Source organism: Ranitomeya variabilis, chromosome 5 (assembly GCF_051348905.1).
Source record: "Ranitomeya variabilis isolate aRanVar5 chromosome 5, aRanVar5.hap1, whole genome shotgun sequence".
NCBI classification, from domain to species: domain Eukaryota; kingdom Metazoa; phylum Chordata; class Amphibia; order Anura; family Dendrobatidae; genus Ranitomeya; species Ranitomeya variabilis.
The window spans coordinates 411,880,869-411,901,613 of NC_135236.1; the positions used below are offsets into that span (position 1 = coordinate 411,880,869).

Genomic DNA, 20,745 nt, shown 5'->3' on the forward strand with positions numbered 1-20,745 from the left:
ATTGACAGTGGTATTTAAAGGGTTAATCGGCCTCGATCAGTTCCAAAACTGGCCGCGGCCAATACCACAGAGTGTCAGCTGGCGCCTGCGGAGGGGCACTATTCACTCATTCCTGACCGCTGTTTTAAAATGGCGATCAGGAATAAGGACCCTTAAAGACAGCCATTTTAATGCGTATTGGCGGTCATTAATGGTCTAATGAAGGCAGCGCAGGAGTAAGGTGCACCAAATTCATTAATAGTAAAGCGCCTCTAATTTATGCATTTGGTGCGTTTTTCAACTGCCATAAGTCCGCACTGAAAGTGTACTCCAGGCAGGGACCAACATATATTTCTGCCGTAATTTACTCCACTATTGAGCAAAAATTATGATAACTTTATCAGATGTGCTTGGCCACGTTCATGTTAAGCCCCATTTGCTTTTCAAAAAAACAGGCGGAGCTTGGCAGGAGTGGTGCAAAAACGCCAAAAGTCAAAACATTTTTGAACAAAATTAATTGACTGAGCCTGGCCCTGGTGTGAAGCAAAGAGAAAAAAAAATAAAAATGTACCAATAGCAACATTCTTGAACACGAGAGGGCGCACCATACAAACTATTTAGGATAACCCAAAAAGGGGTCTTATACCCTTTACACTGTTAATAATCACTTACTAAAAGATTAAAAGTCGTGTGCAGACAAAAATAAAGTGGATTAGAAAGATGTTGAAGGGACAAGTGGAAAACATGTAATTCTCCTACCAATATAAATACATGGGAGGTTACTAAGCTCACCTGTCCGTCATTGCTGCTGAGTGCAGTAGCCTTTGTACAGGGCAAACAGGCTCTGCCTGAACTCAGCATTTAGGACAGAACCCTCTACCGGGCTGCAGCTACCAAGATGCCTGGCAAATTTAGGCTTTTGTTGCAAAATGCACAACAACTGGTTGTTGTCTGTCAGAAAGAAGAAGAGTACCTGCTCAAGGAGGGAATGCAACATCTAGCCATACTGGAGAAAGCCAGCATGGTGGTGGGCAAGTAAGTCCAGAAAGCCAGAAATGCCTTTATGTATGTACTATACCTGCTTAAACCTGGAAAAACATAAATAAAGGGCACTATATGTAAAATGACCTCCAAATTATGCGAATCCATTTACATGTGTATTGGTGTGGTGATTCTTTGTGCACTAACACAAGGTCATTAGATACTATGGTCATCTGGGTTGGATCAATGTAAATGTTCCTCATCTGTAGAATAAGGTGCTGCAAGAGACAAAACCTAATTCCTATACTAGTAAATGTTTAACTTTCCCTAGTACTCTATTAGAAGTTTAAAAAAAAAACCTAAAGCAATTCACCAGTTTGTGCTGTACACGGCCCTACAAATCTGCCACAAATGGGGTGTAAATTAAGGTAGAAATGTACGCCTCCAGTCCATGCCTGCACTTCATTTCTGACGGTAGCACACAACAGCTGAATGCTGTGCCAAATTCTGTAGGAAGTTCACGCTTCGTAATGAGTTTGGTGCACTCTGGATGAAGACTTGTCCAAAACGCCATTCTTGTTGAATCCGCTGCATTCTATATTCCCTGCTGTCTAAGGCTATGTTCCCATGATGAACTCTGGTGAGCTTTTGATGCTGCAGATCTTCTGCGCCCATTAAGTAAAATGTGGTACTTGCGTTTTTTTTCAGAGGAGAGAAAAAAAAAACTTCTTGCACATTGTGAGAATGCAGCCTAAATCTCATGTCCCCCCATTTTGAGCTAGAATGGGGGGGGGGGTAAAACCACTAAAAACACCCTATTTAATGTGTTTAAAAAAATATATATATATATTTTTTTTTTTAGGAAGGGGTTAATACCATCATGAAATCTACACAGCTGTCATTTACCCCCACCATGCCCCATTGTTCAAAAATATGTATGAGGCTGCCCTAAGAACTACCATATCTTGGTGTATGATATACAACTGCTATGTTGACCATACCCTGTTCTGCTGCAAAATCCAGTTTGCTTTCAGCAGCCATGTTTTTTGCATGCATTATTTATTTATTTATTTTTATTATTTTTTTTTGTTAGGATGGTAAATGGGTGCTGCAAGGGGAAAACTGTGTTCCCTAGGAAAACAAACCTCGTATAACATGGCGACTGTGTATATAAAGACCATAAATTATGACAGAACTCAAGATCTTAATAAAGTAGTAGTTATTTATTTAAAGGTTTATAACCTCCAAATATAACAATGTTGTTTTGTAGAGATGGCTTCATCAAGGCTATAGGACCCACTAACTTCATACATAATCAATTTTGTCATGAAGAGTTTGAGACTGTGATTGACTGCTCAGGAAAATGTGTGTTACCAGGTAAGTGATTGGAGCTGGTTCTTCTTAGGCGCTCGGGGAGGTGCTAGGAACTGTTAATCACTGCCCACCACACAGGGAGCGTGCTGTGACCGCCAGCCCCTCAAAGTGTGTGTACAGGGCAGGATGTCCCAGGTGCAGGGGGAGCGGTCACTACGCCCTAAGGCCATGTTCACATGGCAGTATTTGAAAGCTGAAGCCAAGTGGGTCTAATCTGCAGAACAGATGCACTTGTTGCCTCCATATCATAATTTTTCTGTTTCACTTGTGATTTTTAGCTTTTTAAATACTGTTGTGTGAACCTGGCTTTACTGTGTAGTGAGCCGTGACTGCAACCGCTCACTGCAGCGCCCAGAAGACTGGAAGGGAATGGCTACAGGGAGAATATAACTTCATTTTCTCCCTGGAGCCAATCTTGGTGTATGCTCACCCTCTGCATTTTTTATGCTTTTTTTTTTTTTTTTTTTTTTTTTTTTTTTTTTTTTTGAACCACCCATTGCTTTCAATGGGTGAAATACGCTGAAAGTGACATGCTCCATTCTGCAAAACCCTAGGTTTTTGCACAAAATACTGAGGGCAAAAAAGAGCTGTGAGCATTAGTTTTCTGAGATCTCATAGACCTTGCTGGTACTGTAAAATTAAAGTGAAAATTAAAAAAAGGCTGAAAAACTCAACGTGTGAACCTAGCCTTATAATTACACACTAAAACATTCTGCTTTCAGATTACCACTTTGCAGGTAACCTTTTTTTTTGTGGTTCTTAGCTGACTGATTCACTTTCTTCTGTTTCTCCTCCTTATGTGAGCAGTGTAATCACAAATGATTCTAGTTTGGATTAAAGAGGGAGCAATTGCCCTGGCCTTCACCATGCTCAATCTAGAAATAATAAATACATAATAAACCCAAGGGTACAGATTTCTCAAATGGAATGAGTCATGAAATGGTGCTGTACTGAGTGGCCATCCGCTTCATAGACATGGACTATACCTCTATGATGATCCCATCGTTGGGCGAACACTCTCGGACCTCCTCTTGTAGCTGCCCTTGTCATCCACGTGAGGATTTCATGCTACATAGAGGATGCCTTTCAGGAAATGGGGTGTGCGCCTGATACTTGGGCAGTCGCCCGTTATAAAATGGTGCATTAAACCTCAATATCTAATGTATTTGGTTTACTCTGCACTAATGTCTCCAATGTTCCATTTGTTTTGCAGGCTTTGTAGATGCTCACACCCATCCTGTGTGGGCAGGTGACAGAGTACATGAATTTGCTATGAAAGTAAGCTTTAATCTACTGTTATTTATTAATCTTCCAGCATACTGTACGTTTTGGATAAGTTAATGAAGATGTGAACAGTGCTGTAGCTCTTGGAAGCCTGGTCGCACTGCAAGGGAAAGTCCGCACCTGTAGATAAAGGCCAAAAGTGTGATATATATTCACGTATTGTATTGGCAGCGTGTTATAGAGCTCCTGGTGTATGTATTAGAGGCTCCGTCTCGAGCTCCTCCATCTACATAGAATCTCATCAGTAGCAGCCGCCATCTCCGATCTGATTAATTGGAGTCTGTCTTCGCTGACTAAAGATTTTACCTCAAAATTGAGAATTTTCGTAATTACTGATCTGTTCTGGCAGAGAAAGATTTCCATGATGAGATATTACACAGTTGCTTTTCATGTGTACTATTAATTTATGAAATACAAATTAAAACGACAGTTACTCTTTCAAGCTCTTGACCTTCTCCTGTTCATCTGTTGCTGTCAATCTGCGCGTTCAATGTGACAGGTTCCCTTTAAAATGGCGCTTCCGAATAGGGCTTGAGAAATATTTAACTGGAGGCAAAGAACACAATGTAGAACACGTAGTTAAGCAGGACCGCAGCTACACAGGGCAAATGACGAGTGTGCTGCTCAAGCATGGAGCTGTAATGTGACAGCCATTAGGTTGCAAGAGGCCCTAATGTGCCATGTATGCGGACGTTGTACTATTTTTATTTTTTATTTTTTCCATCCAATCACCCCGCTAGATTGCTCTAGGAAAACTGCATGAGATGACAGCACACCCAGTGCTTAGGGCTCCATAGTACAGAAGCATAAGGGCACTATTGTGCCACTGTTTAAACATTATGAGCAAAATGCATATTCTTGAGCTGAAAATCCTATATGCCATGTATGACTGACTGCTTACAGAGTCCTTTTTATAGAAGAACAGAACAAAAATTTATATATTTTAAAGCTTGCAGGTGCTACTTACATGGACGTACATCAGGCTGGAGGAGGAATAAATTTTACAGTGCAACACACAGAAGCGGCTACAGAGGAAGAGCTGTTCGATAGCTTTCAACAGCGCCTGGAATGCATGCGCCGTGCCGGAACCACGTTGGTTGAGTGCAAGAGTGGATATGGGTTAAAATTGGATACAGAGCTTAAGATGCTGAGAGTGATTGAACAAGCTCAGAGGAAGGTGGAAATTGGCATCTCCTGCACATATTGTGGGGCTCATTCAGTACCAAAGTAAGTATTAAAAGCATGTTAATGTATCGCATATCTGGCACTAAATATAAGTTCCTTATGTTCTGTATAGAAGTTCCCAGAAAACGTCTACGTAAAACTTAACAAAACTGAATATAATGTACAGACTGTGGCCAAGATCTCGGGAAAGGCTAATATTTTATTTAAGGTTGGGCTACATGGGAACATACAAGTCAGTCAAGGTTCGCTGGGTATCGCAGTTCCATACAAGAGTAGGGTGTCATATTGTGGCCCTTAGGCTGCTGCAACAAGCCAGTTGCAAAAAATACCGTGCCAGATTTTTTGCGACCTGCTTGTCGTAATGTAATCCTATTGACTTGCAATGTAATGGTGACACCTAGCAAACACTAGCTATGTGACTTGTGTCCCGGCAAGTCACCGTGTAGGCCAGGCCAAATGTTAGCCTAATAGTTACTTATCTATGTGCTCTTTAATTATTCGTCAGAGGAAAAACTGCAAAAGAGGCCGCAGATGACATCATAGACCTTCATCTTCCTGCCTTGAAGCATTTGGCTATAAATGGCAGAATTCATGTGGAAAATATCGATGTCTTTTGTGAAAAAGGAGTCTTTGACCTGGAGTCCACAAGACGAATCCTCCTTGCTGGAAAAGACATTGGCTTGCATCTGAACTTTCATGGAGATGAACTTAACCCGATGAAAGCAGCAGAGGTATTTCATTTTTTTTTTTTTTTTTTTTTTCTTAATGAACTTGACACCTTTTGCTCTTGTCCTTTCTTTATCAAACTGAGGTTTCTTCAGGAATAACTATAGTTGCCTATACAGTGTTGTTGGCTCAGAATGTGAGGCCAAGTGCACACGTCGCAGATTACTCGGCGGATTTTTCCAGACTGATTTTGGTAAATCTGCAGGTAACCCGCACTGTAGATTTCCTGCGGATTCCACCTGCGGTTTTACACCTGCAGATTCCTATTATGGAGCAGGTGTAAACAGCTGCGGATCTGCACAAAGAATTGACATGCTACGGAATAAATGCTACGTTTCTGCCCTTTAAAAAAAATAAACGCAGCATGTCAATTATTTGTGCACTTCAGCACTTTTTTTTTTGTTGTTTGTTTTTTTTACCCATTGACTTCAATGTAGTCAGTCAAATGCACAGCAAAAATGCGGTGTATTAAAAAAAAAAAAAAATCTTTGCGAATTTACAGTTTCTGTTTTGCATGTTACCATCTTCCTATGGTGTTTCCCACACTGTCATCGGTCTGACAGCGTGGGAAACACCGTTGCAGTGGTTCTTATTGGCAGTAACGCTACCACCGATCAGAGCGCTGCAGGGTAACGCTGTTGCAGCGCCCCAGAGTCCTGGTCGTTGCAGTACTGTGGCTCCGCTGCTAAGGGGGGGTATGGTACGTCTGATGGCACTGAAGGAGTTCATCTGACCAGGTATCACATACACCAATACATTTCACAGTCGGGCCTCCAGGGGGAGCTAAGGGTACTACTCATTAGGCCACTCCTCACATACTGGTAAAACTGGGGGTCAGGCAGGAAGTTAAAGAAGAAAGCTGACTGGGTTGGAACCAGGCAACACCTTGTGGCAGAGGGTGTTGCAGGGGAAGATTCGGTAGGGTCCCTGTCAGGGGTGGGATCCTGACAGAGGCCTGGCAAACAGAGAGAAAGCTACGGGACCGCGCCTGCACTTCATAGCGGCAGTGCCCTAAGAAAGGACAAGAAGCGAGATTTATTGTGCTGAGTGAGAAACGAGATCAACGCAACAGGGAGAATACCAGTAGGAGTCGTGCTGTAAGATCGAGGCAACATCCTACTGAGGCGTAAACAACCGACGGCCGGAACGCCGAGGAGGTACAGAGCTCTAAGCCATACTTCAAACCAATGGCAGGACAGTCAGTCACAGGCGGGCTGTCTCACTTAAATCACCTACGCAGACATAGGGGGCAACCTGTGGAGAGGGGCGACTCTCTAGGGTCCCGGAAGAGCTCCGAGCCTACCCGTCATACGGGTGCGTCCCAACCATAACACCTGGGAGGGACAGAAGATTAGCAGAAGATCATCTAATCGAGTTGTGAGGGAACACGAGAAACAGACACAACAGTTGTGGGGACTATCCCGTAAGCACAGCAGGGGAGGACCACAACACATAGCGCTAGCAGGAAGGCACAGATTTCCACCTGCAAGGAGAACTCTGGAGGTGCCATTGGACCGGCTGGACTTGCGCAGCCTGGTGAACCATATTCCGGACTGAGGACCCAGAGACCTTCAGTAAAGAGACTGCAACCTGGTGTCCTCGTTATTTACTGCACCGCACCACCACCACTATCCACACCCTATTATTTGGGCGCCCCTCAGCAGGGTCACGGACCGGGCCTAGCCACCGTGACAACCCCAGAGAAGAGACTCAGAGGCCCGGTACCGGGTACCCCTCGGCCCTGCGGCGGTGGGGGCGCTACACTGTCAGTATGACCCCTGCAGCTGTGACAGCGACCCGCAGTAACACTACTGCAGACTGTCGGTATTAGCACTGCGGGATCATGCTGACAGATGTCAGCGTGATCCCCCCCCCCCCCCGCAGCTGTAACTGTGATCTGGGGTAGAAGGCTTACTGCAGGTGTGGGCTGATGAGACTACTGCTCCCATCGGGCTGCACCTGCAGGTGCCGTTGATGGGAGACGCATCATCTGCCTGTGCTTACAGTTAAAGGAAGAGAGTAAAATAATTGCATACATAGTCAAAAAACCCATACATAAAAACCCAAATCCCTGAAGCCCTGTCTCCTAGAATTAATGTAAAATAATAAACCAACATATACTCACCTGTCCGCTGTAGTCTACGTAATCCCGTGTCCCATGACAATCTCACGTGTAGAACAGTCACATCAGGAGATGTGACCGCTCTACCCAGCTGCCAGCGATACACTGTGGGAGCAATTACCTCCTGTCAGTGTATCACTGAGCTGCTGTGAGAGTTCATCAGCTCTGGTGCTCACTTACGGCACCGCTGTGTGAGAACTTTCTCACACTGCGTTGGTGCCGTAAGGGAAATCACCAGAGCGGATGAACTTCACGGCAGCTCAGTGATACACTGACAGGAGGTAATTGCTCCCAGTGTGTGTCGCCGGTTGTCTTTGAGAGCAGTCATCAGGATCGTCATGGGACATTATGGATTACCATCTCGGCAGATAGGTGAGGAATATTGTAGTTTATTTTTGTTGGAGGAAACGTTATCTTCGGTGGATTAGGTGTTCCGTAAGTATCGTGTAACTAAAATTTATTTAAAGGAGTCTGTCATTATTTCAAATAAAGGACTTTATTCTGGGTGTCTGTGGATGTTTTTTTTTTTTTTTTTTTTTAAATACAATATCACTATGGGGTTTCTAATGGATAGGTGTCTTATTGACGTCTCTCCATTACTAACCTGTGGGCTTTGTCATGTGACAATACAAAGGTGACATCAACACCACAATTATGAACTCTACTTGCCACCGCTACAAAGTAAGTAAGATGTGCCTTTTCTGGGGCAGTTGGGAGCTGATGTTTAGTGTCAATACCATGGCCCTTACCTAGGCTATTAATATCAGCCTGCAGTTGTCTGCCTAGCATTTCCTGGTTAGATTTTTATAGGAGGACCCTATGTCAATTTTTTTTTTTTTTTTTCTGGTGGTCCCCTGTAAGGTCTAAGCAAACAGCTGTGAGCTATTAACTCCTTTCTGCCATTAGACGTACTATTCCGTCCATGTGGGGTGGGCCCTACTTCCCATGGACGGAATAGTACGTCATAGGCGATCTGCTGCGCTCACGGGGGGAGCGCGGCCGGGTGTCAGATGATTATTACAGCTGACATCCGGCACTATGTGCCAGGAGCGGTCATGGACAAGATGAACGCGTTGCTCCAAAGGTCTCCTACCTCCTCCCTGCAGGCCTGGATCCAAAATGGCCACGGGGGGTCTTATGGGTCCGGCAGGGAGGTGGCTTTCAAGCGCCTGCTCAGAGCAGGCACCGGGAAGCCTCTCTGCAGTGCCTGTGTGATCGCTAATCTGACAAAGTGCACTGCAAAGTGGTGTCAGATCAGCGATCTGTCACTATAATGTGTTTTTTATTCAGATAAAAAAAAAAAAAAAAAGTACACACATTTAGTATAGCTGCATCCATAACCCGACCTATAAAACTGTCCCACTAGTTAACCCCTTCAGTGAGCACCGTAAAAAGAAAAAAAAAAAAAGATTCTTTGTCATACCGCCAAACAAAGTGGAATAACACGTGATCAAAAAGACGGATATAAATAACCATGGTACCACTGTAAATGTCATCTTGTCCCGCAAGAAACAAGCCGCCATACAGCGTCATCAATGAAAAAATAAGTTAGTCCTCAGAATAAAGCGATGCAAAATTATATAATATATATTTTCATATATATTCGTATAAAAAAATGTGGTATGGCATAAGCGCGTGCCTCCCCCCCCCCCCCCCCCCCCTTCCCAAGAAATTCATGAATAGCTGGTTTTTGTTAATTCTACCTCACAAAAATCCGAATTAAAAGCGATCAAAAAATGTCACATTCCTGGAAATGGTACCAATAAGAACGTCAACTCGTCCTGCAAACAACAAGACCTCACATGACTCTGTGGAACAAAACATGGAAAAATTATAGCTCTCAAAATGTGGGGATGCAAAAACAATTTTTTGCAATAAAAAGCGTCTAAGGGTGTGACTGCTGCCAATCATAAAGATCCTCTACAAAAACCCACTATAAAAGTTGATCAACACCCCCCCTTCATCACCCCCTTAGTTAGGGAAAAAATAATAAGTTGTATTTATTTCCATTTTCCCATTAGGATAAGGGTTGAGGTTAAAGTTAGGGGTGTGTTTATGGTTAAGGTTGGGGTTAGGGGTGTGTTTGGGTTAGGGTTTCAGTTAGAATTGGGGGGGTCCACTGTTTGAAGAGCCCCTGATGTGTCTGAACGCGACATGGCATCCGATCTCAATTCCAGCCAATTCTGCATTGAAAAAGTAAAACGGTGCTCCTTCCCTTCCGAGCTCTCCCATGCGCCAAAACAGGGGTTTACCCCAACATATGGGGTATCGGCATACTCATGACAAATTGGACAGCAATTTTTGGGGTCCAATTTTCTCCTGTTACCCTTGGGGAAAATAGAAAACTGGGGGCTAAAATAAAACAAATTGGAGTTGAAGTAAATTTTTTGTGGAGGGGGAAAAAAAAAAAATTTAAACATTCCAAAAATTCCTGTGAAGCACCAGAAGAGTTAATAAACTTCTTCTTGAATGCGGTTTTGAGCACCTTGAGATGTGCAGTTTTTAGAATGGTGTCACACTTGTGTATTTTCTATTTTATATAGACCCCCTCAAAGTGACTTCAAATGTGATGTGGTTCCCCCCCCCCAAAAAAAAAAAGTGTAAAAATTAGAAATTGCTGGTCAACTTTTAACCCTTAACTCCTTAACAAACAAAAAATTTTGGTTCCAAAATTGTGCTGATGTAAAGTAGACATGTGGGAAATGTTACTTAAGTATTTTGTGTGACATGGATCTGACTTAAGGGCGTAAAAATTAAAAGTTGGAAAAATGCGAAAATTTTCACCAGTCTTCCATATATTATTTATTTTTATTTATTTTTTTTTCACAAATAAGTGTAGGTAATATCAAAGAAATTTTACCACTATCATGAAGTACAATGTCATGAGAAAACAGTATCAGGATCCGTTGAAGCGTTCCAGAGTTATAACCTCATAAAGGGACAGTGGTCAGAATTGTAAAAATTGGCCCGGTCCATAACGTGCAAACCACCCTTGGGGGTAAAGGGGTTAATAGCCTGGGAACCTTTTTATGGCCATTGGCTCCTTCCCAGAATATCAGCCCTTAGCCATAATCTTTCCCTCTGCTGGTTATTAAAATTATGACTGTGCCCACACTATTTTTAATTTAAAATAAAAAAATAAACTGTCGCTGACACCTTCTCATTACTAAGCCTAGAGCTAGGTGTCAATGACAGCTGCTGACACCAAGCCCTAGTGATGCCGCGCTGCATTAGCATAAAAAAGGTGGTGTTGAACCAAAAAATTGCATCACAAAACATTTTTTTAAAAATATCTTTATTTAGCTCAAACGCACACTCTTCCTGCCAAGAGATGCCAAAATTTCTGCACGCAAATACTTTTTTTTTTTTTTTTTTTTCCCCTATCAAACTATTCCAAACCACGAACTGACAAGTGTTTAGCATGTTTGTTTTTTAGGTGGGCAAAAATAATTCCTGATTACAAACTACCTTTTGTTAACATATTGGCTCTTGTTAATGGTCCTTAAAGGGTTGTACAGATCAGCTCCTGACAGTGTATCTACCACAGGATGACCTGACGACTTCCCATTGGTGTCTTCGACAAAAACAATTGCATTGATAAATCATGCCTGTATACAACACTCCTCTGTAAAAGTATATTTATTGTCGTAATGTAGGATGCTAGCAGGTGCGTAGGCGGCAGAACAAGGGTTAACAGGTTCTTTAAATATAAGAACGATAATGGTACAAGCAGGAGGGTAAGAAACGTGATTGGGGGGGAAAGTCAAATGCAATAGAATGTAACAGGTTAACTTATCAGTCTGTGCACTGGAAGATCCCACGCGGCGCCTCAGGCGGCGCGAGATGTCTCCAGTCTGGTCCCGCAGATGAGCTTGCGACAACTAATCCTCTGGGTTCTTCGGCACGTGATCTCCTGAGGCAGGGCTGATGGTAGGCAGCACAGAAGCAGAGAGTTCAGTGAGCAAGGCTGCAGTAGGAGCACACAGGCATGGGCCGGTCCTCAGCAGGCACCTCAAGGATGGGACTAAGCGGCGCCTCCAGTGGTGAGCGGAGTGAAGATCTGCACTTTACCCTGGTGAGGAAGTCTCTGTACTGAGGGTAGGAAGCGTCAGCAGTCTGGCTAGCTGGGCTGCTGGGGGTATAGGCACAGCTAGCGGGCGTGGGTCCGTGAAGAGGGAGTTAACCGTCTTGCTGCTCACAAGCTCGGTCCCCGCTAAGTGTCCTGTCTTCCCACTCAAACTGCTATTTGTCTGACTCGCCCCATCAGTCAGGTGCCCTGAACTGCTCTGGTCAGTAATCTCTTCCCCCTGCAACGCTGGTGACAGCCCCGACGATTCCAGCCCAGATACACAGGAGGCCATCAACTTGGTTTTCCTCCCTACAATAAACTACTTCTGTTTGAAGTTCATAATCATAACCTAACTAAATGTAAACCTCTCCGTTGCCTACAGTTCCACATGTGTCAGCACTCTGGTTTACTTAAATGTTTGTAGTGTGCTACATGCAGCTCAGATGTAACCCTAAGATACAGCATGTGGAAGTGGCTTTTTTTTTTTTTTTTTTCCGCTATTAGTCATGTGTTATCGTTCGCTTAAACTGAATGTCATAGGATCAACCCTCATGTGCTAAATGTAAATGAGCTATTAAGATCTATGGGCCGGACACAGATCTCCCTGAGAATCTGCCACCAGAGCGTATATTAAATGAAGGGGGGCATTACCAGTGTGAGACATGTAAAGACTGATGGTCTGCTCTCCTGATCTACATGTCTCACACTGAGGCAGATTCTCTGGGAGATGTGTCCAGCCGATGGCACTTAACAGATTATTTCCATATTAAGAAAAACCTGGATTTCTTTGGCATAAGACCTTGATTCCTGTCATGTATCATTTTAATAAATTGATTCCACTGACCGATTCACTTTTGATGAAATAAAGGTAGGCTTTTTTTTCTTCCTCTTCTTCTCTCCTTCCGCATACTGTGACACTTCATGTATGTTTTCCAGTTGGGTGCAGAGCTGGAAGCACTTGCGGTTAGTCATTTAGAAGAAATAAGTGATGAAGGGATAACTGCACTGGCTGCTGCAAGATGTTCGGCCATTCTTTTGCCTACAACTGCCTACATCCTGAGGTAACAACCATTGTCCTGTATCATCTGAAGTAATTTTGGTACACTTTTTAAATCGAGCACACGCTTTGATACTATAGGCAGAGGCTCTCTCAAACTCTGCAGAGTATTAGGAGTTATGAAAGATCAAGCAAAATAAGACATTGGGCTTCGTAGTACTGATTTCTAGGCATACTTTTGTACTTGGGAAATGCATATTAATCATTTTGGTGCTCATCATGTTTATTTTTCATTCTTAAAGACTTAAGCAGCCTCGCGCAAGGGACATGCTTAATGCTGGAGTTATAGTCTCTCTAGGCAGTGACTTCAATCCCAATGCATACTGCTTCTCTATGGTAAGTCTACAGGACACGAGATTAATTTTTACACATTGCAATACATAACCCATAACCCAAAGGTCAAGTCACAGGCATTGTATTAGATCAAATTTCTGGATAGTATTAAAACTCCGTAGAAGAGAAAATGTAGTAAAGCATTTTTCCATTACTTATTTTTTAAAAGCCATAAAAAAAGTAGGTGGTTGAATTTTGAATCAACCTGAACAATATATTTAATGTACATTTTATGTACAGCGCATGTCGTGTCTCCCCCTCTGTGGGCTCCGGCGCTGAGCCCACATCTCTTCCAGCACATGTCAGCTGTTTAAACAGCTGATGTGCCCGGAACAACTGCAGGTGGAATCGCGATCCTCCTGCAAATGTTAACCTGTTTAAATGCTTTTGTCAAACTGACAGCGGCATTTAAAACATGCTTCCGGCAATGGCTCCAGAAATCTGCCAATCCGTAACGCACATCACGTGATCACGGGTCACCGATGGATCAGCATGACAACCAGAGTTCTCCTGCAGACCTCTATGGTTGTGAATACTAGATTGCTGAGTGGCGCTCATAGCAAGTAGACAATTCTGCTACATAGAGCTGATCTGATCATCGCCTGTATGTAGCAGAGCCGATCAGGTTATGGCAGCTCTATTGAAGCATGTCAAGTGTTTAATTTAACAAAAAAAATAAAAATAAAAACTCAAATCACCCCCATTCAAAATCAAACATGCACATATTTGGTATCACCGCGTTCAGAATCGCCCAATCAATATAGCAATATCAGGTGATCAAAAGATTGTATCTGCACCAAAATGGTATCATTAAAAACGTCAGCTCAGCGCGCAAAAGGTAAGACCTCAACAAACTAGAGATCATGAAAAATGGGAACAAAGTGAACAAAAATCGAATGAGAAAAAAAAAAATTATATAATTTTTTTTTTTTCTCCCCCAGCAGTCATAAAATGTACACACAAGATGTGGTTCATGCTGATTAAATCTGGTCTAGGTCCTATTAATTGCCGTACCTGGTGTCAGAAATGTGCCAAAAACTTAACGTACTGTTCAACAAGATATAAGTAGCTAAGAGACATAAATGTAGTGCCAATCATAAAAGTTTTAAGTTACAGATTGTGCTCAAACCGACTAATCTAGCTTGATAAATCTCCCCCGTTATGGCCATTCTGCTGACTAATGTGGAGTATTATCAAAGGAAAACAAATCATACAAAAACTAAAAGGTCAAGCACAAATATAAAGAGATCATAAAAGAAGGTGCAATAAAGACCAATACGGTAAATATATTCAATAAAACAATTTTATTTAATAAAACAAATAAATTAATAAAAGCTGAATCGAGTATTGGAGCACGTAACTCATAATAATGGATATATTAAAAATATCACTAAACCCCTGGTAGCTTTGTAAAGTATTGCATAATTCCCAAAAATTAATCTATGCATAAATTACATGATGGCACCGTAACAATACATCTGTCGAAGAAACCAGTGAAAATACGGTCACAGCTAATTAAAATATGATGTTTAACCCCTTCATGACCTTGGGTTTTTCCGTGTTCATTTTTCGCTCCCCTCCTTCCCAGAGCCATAACTTTTTAATTTTTCCGTCAATATGGCCATGTGAGGGCTTATTTTTTGTGGGACGAGTTGTACTTTTGAACGACATGATTGGTTTTACCATGTCGTGTACTAGAAAATTGGGAAAAAAAATTCCAAGTGCGGTAAAATTGAAAAAAAGTACAATCCCATGCGTGTTTTTTTTTTTTTTTTTTTTGTTTGGCTTTTTTGCTAGGTTCACTAAATGCTAAAACTGACCAATTTTGATTCTCCAGGTCATTACGAGTTCATAGACACCAAACATGTCTAGGTTATTTTTTATCTAAGTGGTGGAAAAAAAAAATCCTAACTCTGCTAAAAAAAAAAAAAAAATATGCACCATTTTCCGATACCCGTAGCGTCTCCATTTTTTGTGATCTGGGTTCGGGTGAGGGCTTAGTTTTTGCATGCCGAGATGACCACCATTTTGGTGCATACGTTCTTTTGATCTCCCGTTGATGCATTTTAATGCAGTGTCGCAGCGACCAAAAATAATTTTTGGAGTTTTGAAAATTTTTTTTTTTTTTTTCTCGCTATGCCGTTTAGCGATCAGGTTAATAGTGTGGGGGTTTTTTTGTTTGTTTTTTATTGATCGGGAGATTCTGAATGCGGCAATACTAAACATGTGTAAATTTTATTTTTATTTTGAAAGGGGGGTGATTTAAACATTTTATTATATATATATATATATATATATATATATATATATATATTTTTTATTTTTTTACTTTTGCCATGCTTCAATAGCCTCCATGGGCGGCTAGAAGCTGGCATAGCCTGATCGGCTCTGCTACATAGCAGCGATCCTCAGATCGCTCCTAATGTAGCTTAATTACAGGCTTGCTATGAGCGCCGACCACAGGGTGGCGCTCACAGCAAGCCAGCATCAGCAACCATAGAGGTCTCAAGGAGACCTCTGGTTGCTATGCCGACGCATCTCCGGCAGCGCGGCTGGAAGCGGTAGTTAAATGCCGCTGTCCGCATTTGACAGCAACATTTAACTAGTTAATAGCGGCGGGTAGATCGTGATTCCACTCGCCGCTATTGCGCGCACATGTCAGCTGTTCAAAACAGCTAACATGTCGCGGCTTTGATGTGGGCTCACCGCCGGAGCCCGCATCAAAGCAGGAGATCTGACCTCGGACATACTATCCCGTCAGAGGTCAGAAAGGGGTTAAAAATAAATGTGCAAAAAAAAGTGCTGTTCCTGAAACGCATATACTGCAGCAAAAAGCTGTGTAATCAGATGAAGTAAAATATAAAGTGCTGACCGATTTGATATGACCATGTAAACAGCAAATGCGCTGCGCTAAAAAGTCATAAGAATATATTAACCCCTTTCTGCCAGCTGACGGAATAGTACGTCAGCTGGCAGTATCCTCCGCTTTGAGGTGGCTCCGGCGGTGAGCCCACCTCCCCCAACCATCACGTGATTGGGGGTCATTGGTGCGTTGCCATCACAAGCAGAGGTCTCCTCGAGACCTCTATGGTTGTTGATGGCAGATTGCTATGAGCGCCACCCTCATAGCAATGCTGTAATTCGGCTACATAGAGGTGATCTGTGCATCACCTTTATGTAGCAAAGGCGATCGAGTAGTGCATGCTTCTAGCCTCCTATGGAGACTACTACTGGAGCATGCCAAAATTAAAGTGTTTAAGAATATAAAAAAATATAAAGGCTCGCCCCAAACCAAAAAATCAAATATACACATAGGTATCGCTGCATTCAGAATCGCCCGATCTATCAATAAAAAAGGATTAACCTGATCACTAAACGGCGTAGCGAGAAAAAAATCAAAACTCCATAATTTTTTTTTATTTTCTTTTGTCGCCGCGACACTGCATTAAAATGCAATAACTGGCGATCAAAAGCGCATATCTGCACAAAAGTGGTATAATTAAAAATGTCATCTCTGCAAGCAAAACATAAGCCCTCACCCAACCCCAGATAACGAAAAATGGAGACGCTACGGGTATTGGGGAAATTGCGCAATTTTTTTTTTAACCAGTTAGATAAGAGAACCTAGACATGTTTGGTGTCTATGAACTCATAATGACCTGTAGAATTATAATAGCTGGTTAGTTTTAGCATTTCGTGAACCTAGCAAAAAAGCCAAACAAGAAACAAGTGTGGGGTTGCTTTTTTGCAGTTTCATCGCACTTGGGAATTTATTATTTTTTTTTTTCCCGTCTTCTGTTATACGACATAGCAAAACCAATGGTATTGTTCAAAAGTACAACTTGTCCCTCAAAAAATAAGCCCTCTCATGGCCATATTGACGAAAAAATAAAGTTGTGGTTCTGGAAAGAAGTGGAGTGAAAAAGGCTCCGGGGGTTAAAACATCTCAGTAGGGCATAATTTACCTAAGGGGAAACGTTCTGCCAGGTCTCCTATGCGCGTTTCGGCGCTGTGCCTTCTTCCGGGGGGGCATGTCAAGATGCACATTTATTTTTAAACTTATGTCATATATTAGCTGTCACTGTATTTATTTTCACTGGTTTCTTTGACCGAAGTTGTAGTGTTAAGGTGCTATCATGTAATTTCATATATTGATTAATTTGGGGGCATTATGCAATACTTTAAAAACCTACCGGGGTCAAGCAATATTTTTAATATATCCATTATGTGTTACGTGCTCCAATATCTGCTTCATCTTTTATTAATTTGTTTTATTATTCAGTATTAATAAAAATGTTTTCTTGACTATTTTACCTTATTGGTCTTTATTGCTTTTTTTTTTTTTCTTTTCTTTTTTCTTATGATCTTTGACCAACATGGAGGTTGACAAGTTATATAATTTTCTTTTTATATTTTCTTCCCTTTTAATGTGCATTATTTGGCTTTTCTCCATGGAGACAAATTGTCCTTTATGCAAGTTTTATCTTTACTTTCCTTACCTTTATACTTGGTAATGTGTTTGTAGACATGCTTCTCCAACTTTAACATGTCATTGGATCTTTGGTTTGCAGCCCATGGTCATGCACCTTGCCTGTGTCAATTTGAAGATGTCTCTGAATGAGGCTCTGGCTGCTGCCACCATCAATGCTGCTTACTCTTTGGGAAGATCTCATACACACGGCTCATTAGAGGTTGGAAAACAAGGAGATGTGGTTATCATCAATGCCCCACGGTTTGTATTAGCATCTTCAATCTAGAACTTGATTTTATGGTAACATTTTTGTTTTGTTTGAGTGACTTGGCAGCTGCATTTCTTCACAAAAAACGAAGCGCAGGACAAAGTTGATCCTTTTTCTTACACTTTTTTTTTTTTTTTGTCAAATATTACCTTTCCCTCTTTAAATTCAGTAGTTTAAAATATATTTTGGATAACTAAAACGAAAAATATAAGAAGGTCCACAATGTGTAAAACATGCATTAGTTCTTATCATTAGATTCTGTTCACCTTTGCTTCCCCCCCACTCGCCACACATCATTTTTACACATGGGCAAAAATTGGACTGTATGGAGAAACCTTTCCGTATGCTCCATCCTGCTAGTACAGTCACTTCCAACATCATTGATACTTCAATTAGTCTCCAAATAAGTGCAAAAAAAATTGTAACTAAACAATTAATCTTTTAGATGGTTGAGGTTCACACGGTATTCCTTCCACAGAGTGAACTTTTTACAAAAAGTAATTTGCTGTCCCCCCTCGAACAAAAACTCACTTGGAATTAAGGCACTTGGAATTAAGGCTATTTTCACATCTGTCTCTCCTCTGCTGTCGCAATACGCCTTTTTTTTTTTTTTTTTTTTTTGAAAATGCAGGATCCTGCATTTTCCCATAGACTTGTATTAGCGACGTATCATGACGGATGGACACACATTTTGTCCGTCGTGCACTGGATCCTGTGGAATGTGATGGGCCGTCTTTTGCAAAAAATGTTCAAGGGAATGTTTTTCTGTATGTTGTATCCAGTGTTTCAGACTGCGCATGCCCAGCAGGAAATCTCGCTCTCAGGCCGGTGTCGCACTCAGTGCATGAAAATATGGTCCATTTTTTTACGGCCGTAATAAGCAGAAATGTTTCCAAAATAGTGGTCCGTATGTCATCCGTAGGCAGGGTGTGGCAGCGTATTTTGCGCATGTCATCCTCCGTATGTAATCCGTATGGCATCCGTACTGCGATGTTTTCTCGCAGGCTTGCAAAGCCGACATCTAACGGATTTATGTGCTCAAATGTTCGTTAAAGCATATATACAGTGTGTGTGTAATATACAATGTATATATATAATTTTTTTCGGACAGCGCTAGATATCATAAAAGCCGGTACTTCAAATGCTGGCTTTTTCTCACTCCTTCCCAAACCCGACATATGAGACATGGTTTACATACAGTAAACCATCTCATATCCCTTTTTTTTTTTTTTTTGGCATATTCCACACTACTAATGTTAGTAGTGTGTATGTGCAAAATTTGGGCCCTCTAGCTATTAAATTAAAGGGTTAAATCGCAGAAAAAATTGGCATGGGCTCCCGCGCAATTTCTCCGCCAGAGTGGTAAAGCCAGTGAGTGAGGGCAGATATTAATAGCCTAGGGAGGTACCATGGTTATTGCCCCCCCCCCCCTGGCTACAGACATCTGCCCCCAGCCACCCCAGAAAAGGCACATCTGGAAGATGCGCCTATTCTGGCACTTGGCCACTCTCTTCCCACTCCCGTGCAGGGGTGGGATATGGGGTAATGAAGGGTTAATGTCACCTTGCTATTGTAAGGTGACATTAAGCCAGATTAATAATGGAGAGGCATCAATTATGACACCTATCCATTATTAATCCAATAGTACGAAATGGCGAACACACACACCACACACCCCACACACACACACCCCACACACACACCCCACACACACACACCCCACACACACACACCCCACACACACACACCCCACACACACACACCCCACACACACACACCCCACACACACACACCCCACACACACACACCCCACACACACACCCCACACACACACCCCACACACACACCCCACACACACACCCCACACACACACCCCACACACACACCCCACACACCACACACACACACACCACACACACCACACACCACACACACACCACACACACACACTTTCATCAGCCTAGACTGGGGTCTGGCCACTGAAATCAGAGGGGGAGTACCGCCACTTGCCTGATGGCGCTTCTTCTGAACAGCTGACCTGAAGTGGCGTCCCATGTGCCTTTCCACAACAATGACATCAGAGTCACTAATGCAATCGGGGAAGAGTTAATATGCCTTCTCCCATTTCAGCAGTCACAGACCACTGCCATAGACAACATGAAATGGAATTTTTGATTAGTGCCAACTTTAAGAACCTATATTTTAGAATAGGTAATCAATAGATGGGGGGGGGGGGTGTAACAACAAGAGGTATATGTACTCCAAAAACTAAATAAGTTTCTTTAGGTGGTATCAAAAGTTTTTTCGTTTTTTTTTTTTGTTTTTTTTTTTAATTGAAGAACACACTACATTGCTCCTAAAGTACAAGTGAAATATTGTGATGACAAATTTCTTCAAATAAAATGAATGATGGTCCATGCTAATATTGATCGTAACATGCTTATTTGTAGATGGGAACATGTGATTTACCAGTTTGGAGGACACCAAGAATTAATTGAATATGTGGTTGTTAAAGGCAAAATTGTTTACGAGAGCGAAAGAATTCTTGCCCTATAACAAGTGTGGAACTACCGCCATAGCTTCAAGATGTACAGACCAGTAACAATGATCAGCTGATATGCGGTCTCTCTGTAGATATGTTAGATAATTTAGTGCATGGATGAAACTGTCCAATGAATAACTTTAATACTGCAGACGCAAACAGGTTGAGCTAAGAAAGATTGAATGTATCTAAACCTTGCTGGATTTCTTTGTCTGTATTGCATCTGACAGCTGAACCATTGGCTAGTATTTGACAGACCTGTGTATTTAGAGAAATGTGATCTGTTGGTTGAATGTAAAAAGTTGGGGTATACTAGAAGCCAAATAAATAACTTGTCAACATAAAGATTGATTT

At 41.9% G+C, this 20,745-nt stretch overlaps 1 protein-coding gene across 1 annotated transcript; it reads left to right on the plus strand.

Annotated features, from left to right (window-relative positions):
• The first annotated feature begins 767 nt into the window (after positions 1–767).
• AMDHD1 (amidohydrolase domain containing 1) lies at positions 768–20,736 on the plus strand. The gene is made up of 9 exons (XM_077265162.1): positions 768–1,014; positions 2,231–2,337; positions 3,548–3,612; positions 4,568–4,845; positions 5,309–5,534; positions 12,657–12,781; positions 13,020–13,113; positions 17,682–17,842; positions 20,300–20,736. Exons 1-9 carry the CDS (start codon positions 878–880, stop codon positions 20,403–20,405), a joined length of 1,299 nt encoding a protein of 432 aa, XP_077121277.1. The 5' UTR covers positions 768–877; the 3' UTR covers positions 20,406–20,736.
• Positions 20,737–20,745: the final 9 nt, after the last annotated feature.